Here is a 6,571-nt window from a genome sequence, read left to right as displayed (position 1 = left end):
GGGTGTTTCATAAAGCTGTTCATAAAGTTACGCATGACTTTACAAATGACTTACACATTAAGAGCCAAATGTAATGCTTAATCATTAATAACTGCATCAACTAAAGTTAAACTATGCAGATGTAGATTAACATTCTTATAATAACAAACATTTCTAATACAAAGTGTATTTTTTTGCCATAATTTAATTGAGGTTATTGGAAATATAGTCACACTTTGTTAAAACAGCAGGAAAAACTTTGGGCATCCTATTTGGCACTTCATATACAAGTCAATCGTAAAGTCATGCATAACTTTACGAACAGCTTTATGAAACACTCCCCTGAAATGTTATTTACATGACGTGAAAGGATATTCTTTAGCAAGAATCTCCTAAATTTCTTAAATTTCATGTGTAATTAAAAAAAAAAATATCTAGTTATAGTCTGATCGTTTTAAATGCAGTGGTGACCTTTATAATGAAGTCCATACTCTACTATACACAGGGTGATCTAGTTGGTTCTATCAAGATTTCATTTACACCTACACCTTGTGGTTGAGAGGCTGCATAGACTATAGCTCTACCTATATCCTCTGGATTCATGCATTTGTTCTCATCTACATCTCCATACGCCTCCAGTGCCTAATGTCAGGAAGATGAAAAGAAAAAAAACATTGAGGATACTGTCATCGAAATGAACTTGTCTTTCAAGAACAAACCCACTATTTCATGAATAAATGATACTGATCAACAAAGAACTACTTGTAATAAGTTAGAAGTGACCATTTTAATAGAACCCTGTAAAATCAATAAATATACGAAGTGAGAAAACAAATGCTTATATAAGATAAGTGTAGTCTACATGATACAGAGTTTTATTCCTGCCACAGTAACTTATAATACGACCCCTCACAATGCTTAGATGTAAACATGAATGGTCAACCAACTGACCCCTGAAATTTGGCTACTCAACTTAAGAATAAAACATTGATAATGTGAAGCATGAATGCATGAGTAAAGGAATATTATGAATATACTGACCTCTTTATCAAAAGAAATATCACCAAAGTCTGAAATCACATCTCCCGCTTGAATGCATGTGACCTTGATCCCTTGATCTTTGACCTCCATACGTAATGACCTTGACACTCCCTCTACAAAGAATTTAGTTCCAGTGTACACAGCAAATAATGGAAAGGCCTAGAACAAACAGATGGATAAAATCAATATGTGTGAATTAAAGTGAAAGAATATGATGTCACATCCTATACCTTAATAGATTTTGAAGCCTCGGCATTGATTCAGCACATTACTGCATGATTTACTTTGTTTGAGCACGTACTATGAATTCCAGACCACCCTTGCTTGGCATTCATATGAATGAAAGTGACATGTTTAAATATATAACAATATAAGGAAGGAGATGTTTCATAGTAAGAAAATAATTGGGCTAGTCTTGTTTGTGAACTGATGGAAGAAAAAGATGATCATGCACTAATACATATGTATCAAAACACTAAGGCATACCTCGATACATGATGATCCTAATAGCAAAACAATAAGACATAGAAACATTGATACATAGATAAAATCAGCTGAATGATTACTATTGATGGTTGGATAGTGAAAGAAGCATCGCAAGAGAAGCAGACTGACACACAATTGTGCAATAGATGTACTTTTCAAAATGTATGTATGTATTAAAAGTAATGTAATCTTTCAATTTGTAAAATGTATTACTTTTCAACCATGATATTTGTTTGATATCCCAAATGTTCAGTTATTTTCGTTTTTTTGTTGTTGATCCTTTAAAGTAGAAAATAAAGTATAATGAGGACTACTCACCGCTCTGCCTGCATTGGATGATATATTAACGATGTGTCCTCTCTTCCTCTCCATCATCCCAGGTAGTACCGCTCCTATCCCATTCAACACTCCCTATTAAGCAGAAATAAATCAAAGGGACATGGTAACATAGTTCAGATGAGAGAAAATGGTGCTAAGGTAGTGACTTCGATGCTAGATGGACGATTAAAGATAATTTGAAAGTTTGAGTAAAAACAGACCATTATTAATGATAAAAATTGGGAAAACTGATCTGATTGATTCCTTAATTCTCCCAACTGTTGGTAGTTGTAAAGTGCATCAGTGTATTTGTTTATTTAAATACTTTATATATTTGAAAATTTCATGGAAGTTTATAAAACTTATGTAAGTAAATAATGGAAGAAAAAAACAACAGGTGATCAATTCAATTATTTCTCCAGAAAATTGGTCTTTCTTTCATGCTGCATGAAATAAAGATGTTTTCACTTACTTTGCAGTTAACATCAACCATTTTCTCCCAAGCATCTTCATGAAGATTCTTCATGTATGTGATATATCCAATGCCAGCATTGTTGACCAGTATATCCACTGGACCAAACTCTTCCTCAGTCTTCTTTATTAAATCCTTGACCTAAGATAAGAAGAGAAATTATAGTGTAAGGCCTGCATTGTGCATTAATGTCTTGCAACATCAAGTTAAAAGCTCTTAAGGATCTGGCAGCCATCATAACCAGGATATAGTTTTGAAAATTAAAACAAGTCTAAAACATTCCAGCAACAAGATCAGAAAAATAAACCCACTGTGAATAATTACAACAACTAAAACAATTTGGAAAGGATTCTAGCACATCATTTTTCAAACCAAATGTATCATCTCAGATTTACAGAGAATGCACTTATCATACTTTACGCTTGGTGAGCTGATCACAGGGTAAATTCAGTCAAAATGTTCAACATGGTATCAGGCTGAATAGTGAATATAACGGTAAATCTATACATTATCACTAGTTATAGGCCTAATGGCAATGCTAAATAGTTGAAAATAATATCATGGATTAAGTCAGATTATACCTGTTGCCTCACTGTGACATCCGTCTTAACAAACATTGCCTTCCCTCCTACATCTTCTATCTCTTTCTTCACATCCTGTAACTTTTCCTCCCTTCTGGCGGCAAGGCTTACGGATGCTCCTGCTTTAGCTAGCTCCAAAGCGATACCAATACCAATACCACTGGATGCTCCGGTTACTATGGCAACCTTGCCCTGAAGGAGCCCTGGAAATCAGACAGGAGAATCAAATGAAACTATATTTTGAGTGAAAAATATATTTTGACTGAAAACTGAAAACAAGTACATAACCATATTTAAATATACATTTTGTTACTGATTTCACAGATACAAATCTAATATTGGTGAAACAATTTCAGAAGACCTCCAACTCAACAAATAACATGATCCCTGATCCTATAACATTCATTGTACTGATGCATGGGATGGGTAACCTGCAGTTAAACTAAAGTGTACAATTGTCTTCAATGGGACTATCATGTCTCCTACTACTAATAGTAATTCATAAGGTTCCCTAAGACATACTTTTCATGCCCCCCCTAAATTTCCAGGATCGGTTACATTTTTTTAGACCCCTTTTTTTACCTCGATAGATTACACGTATGTGCCCAAACATCAAACTCTGGCTACGTGCCTGCTGATCATACTACTCCTACCAACTCCAATCAGCATATCACTGATGAGGGGCTACCTATGGCGCGCCATATGCCCAATAACCCCAAAAAACATTGTTTATCGCCGATGAACAAGGTTCATCGACGAAAAACAAGGTTTATCGAGCGAAAAACAAGGTTTATCGAGCGATAAACCTTGTTTATCGTGAGAAACTCTGTATATCGACTGATAAACACAGTTTCCCTCGATAAACAAGGATTATCGATAAACAAGGTTTATCGAAAAACACGGTTATTCGTATTTTGTCAGGAGAGGGCGCTTTTTAAAGTTGCACCCAGCTCAGAGCACTGCTCCGCACGTGCGCTTTACACCGTAGAATATACCAACACCGTAACACTTGCTCGCGCTCATGACCACTATCGACATTTTCTGAGTGGAGGTATGGCGAAGTATTCTTAATTCCAGGCTTTTTCCCCAATTTTTGAAATGTTATGTTTATATATCTCTCTCTAGCCCTCTCTCTCTTTCAAACTTTCTAGGTTTTCCCCTTCTCTTATCTCTCTCACTCTCCCCAATTCTTTCTCTCACTCTCTCTTTCTCCTACCCTCTCAATATAACCCTTCTGTCTCTCCCTCTCTTTCTTCTAATTCTCTCTTTCCCGTTCTCTTTCCTTTTTCTTTCTCTGCACTCCCTCTCTGCCTACTCCCCTTTTATCTATTTCCCCCGGTATGAGAAATAGGGTAGAGATAGATGGTTGGAGAGAGAGGAGAGATACAATCAGATAAAGGACAGATAGGGTAGAGATGTATAGATGGAGATAGAGGACAGATAGAGGGGAGATAGAGGAGAGATAGATCAGGAATAGATGGATGGAGATAGATTGAGAGATAGAGGAGAGTTAGGGTAGAGATAGATGGATGGAGAGATAGAGGAGAGATGAATGAGAAATAAAGGAGAGATAGAGCAGGGAAAGATAGATGGAGATAAAGGAGATATAGAGCAGGGTAGATGGATGGAGAGAGAGAGAGAGGAGAGATAAAGGAGAGAGAGGAGAGATGAATGAGAGATAGAGGAGAGATAGAGCAGGGATAGATAGATGGAAATAAAGGAGATATAGAGCATGGTAGATGGATGGAGAGAGAGAGGAGAGATGAATGAGAGATAGAGGAGAGATAGAGCAGGGATAGATAGATGGAGATAAAGGAGATATAGAGCAGGGTAATGGATGGAGAGAGAGAGAGGAGAGATAAAGGAGAGAGAGGAGAGATGAATGAGAGATAGAGGAGAGATAGAGCAGGGATAGATAGATGGAGATAAAGGAGATATAGAGCAGGGTAGATGGATGGAGAGAGAGGAGAGATAAAGGAGAGATAGAGGAGAGATATCGATCTATCCCGCTCTATCTCTCCTCTATCTCTCCTTTATATATATATATCTCTATCTCTCCATCTATATCCATCCATCTATCCCTGCTCTATCTCTCCTCTATCTCCTCCATCTCTCATTTATATCTCCTCTCTCTCCATCCATCTATCTCTACCCTATATCTCCTCTTTCTCTATCTCTCTCTCTCTCTCTCCATCCATCTATCCCTGCTCTATCTCTCCTCTATCTCTCCGCTATCTCTCATTCATCTCTCCTCTCTCTCCATCCATCTATCTCTACCCTTTCTCTCCTTTATCTCTCCTCTAATATTCACCATCCATCTTTCTCTCTCTCTCTCTCAAATCTCCATCCATCTATCCCTGCTCTATCTCTCCTCTCTCTCTCTCTCTCTCTCCATCTATCTCTATTCATCTTTCACCCGCTCGATCTCTCCTCTATCCCTCCTCTATTTATCCTCAATAACCATCCATCTATCCCCGCTCTACCTCTCCTCTATCTTCATCCATCTATCTTTAAAATATCTCTTCTCTATCTCTCTCCTCTCTCTCTCTCTCTCTCTCTCTCCATCTATATCCATCCATCTATCCCCGCTCTATCTCTCCTTTTCCCCTGCTCTATCTCTCCTTTTCCCCTGCTCTATCTCTCCTCTATCTCTCATTTATCTCTCCTCTCTCTCCAACCATCTATCTCTACCCTATTTCTCATACCGGGGGAAATAGAGGAGGCAGAAAGGAAGTGCAGAGAAAGAAAAAGGAAAGAGAACGGGAAAGAGAGAATTAGAAGAAAGAGAGGGAAATACAGAAGGGTTATATTGAGAGGGTAGGAGAAAGAGAGAGTGAGAGAAAGAAAGAGGGAGAGTGAGAGAGATAAGAGAAGGGGAAAACCTAGAAAGTTTGAAAGAGATAGAGGGCTAGAGAGAGATATATAAACATAACATTTCAAAAATTGGGAAAAAAGCCTGGAATTAAGAATACTTCGCCATACCTCCACTCAAAAAATGTCGATCGTGGTCATGAGCGTGAGCAAGTGTTACGGTGTTGGTATATTCTACGGTATAAAGCGCACGTGCGGAGCAGTGCTCTGAGCTGGGTGCAACTTTAAAAAGCGCCCACTCCTGACGAAATACGAATAACCGTGTATTTCGATAAACCTTGTTTTTCGATAAACCTTGTTTATCGATAATCCTTGTTTATCGAGGGAAACTGTGTTTATCAGTCGATATACAGAGGTTCTCACGATAAACAAGGTTTATCGCTCGATAAACCTTGTTTATCGGCGATAAACAATGTTTTTCGGGGTTATTGGGCATATGGCGCGCCATAGCTACCGCTATGCTAGCCAAGCCAAGTCAAATCAAATTGAGCAAGTGAATGCAATGAAGTCGAGTATTTTTAAATTTCTCTCAGTTCCATATCTACATAAGTAGACGCAATGGCAATGCAATTGAATTAATTTAGAGTAGACCCTTCTAGTACTACTAGCTCTAGGACTAGGCCTAGATCTAAATGTTTATTCAGGGAGATCTCCCTGGTTTATTCAACTAAATACCTGTTGATCCTGAACTCGAATTTGCTGATGTATTAGTCGCCATCTCAATGAGATCTTATTCTAGGTCGATTCCTTCTTTTTTATTCCAAAGGGAGAGAATAATTTGTTGTTCAGTCCTCGATCAGACAGACGTAGGTGCTCGTGGTGG

At 37.9% G+C, this 6,571-nt stretch overlaps 1 protein-coding gene across 1 annotated transcript; it reads right to left on the bottom strand.

Annotated features, from left to right (window-relative positions):
• Positions 1 to 254: 254 nt before the first annotated feature.
• On the bottom strand, positions 255 to 6,567 carry LOC584411 (uncharacterized oxidoreductase Lmo0432). The gene is made up of 6 exons (XM_011683182.2): positions 6,424 to 6,567; positions 2,878 to 3,080; positions 2,297 to 2,437; positions 1,825 to 1,917; positions 1,021 to 1,179; positions 255 to 621 (listed from the first exon to the last, which is right to left on the bottom strand). The coding sequence occupies exons 1-6, from the start codon at positions 6,464 to 6,466 to the stop codon at positions 475 to 477; spliced, it is 786 nt and encodes a 261-aa protein (XP_011681484.2). The 5' UTR covers positions 6,467 to 6,567; the 3' UTR covers positions 255 to 474.
• Positions 6,568 to 6,571: the final 4 nt, after the last annotated feature.

The sequence above is a fragment of the Strongylocentrotus purpuratus genome, unplaced genomic scaffold (genome assembly GCF_000002235.5).
Source record: "Strongylocentrotus purpuratus isolate Spur 01 unplaced genomic scaffold, Spur_5.0 spur5_scaffold_11, whole genome shotgun sequence".
NCBI classification, from domain to species: Eukaryota; Metazoa; Echinodermata; class Echinoidea; order Camarodonta; family Strongylocentrotidae; genus Strongylocentrotus; species Strongylocentrotus purpuratus.
The sequence above is the reverse complement of the archived record's forward strand: the minus strand, read 5'-3'. Positions and strand labels throughout refer to the sequence as shown.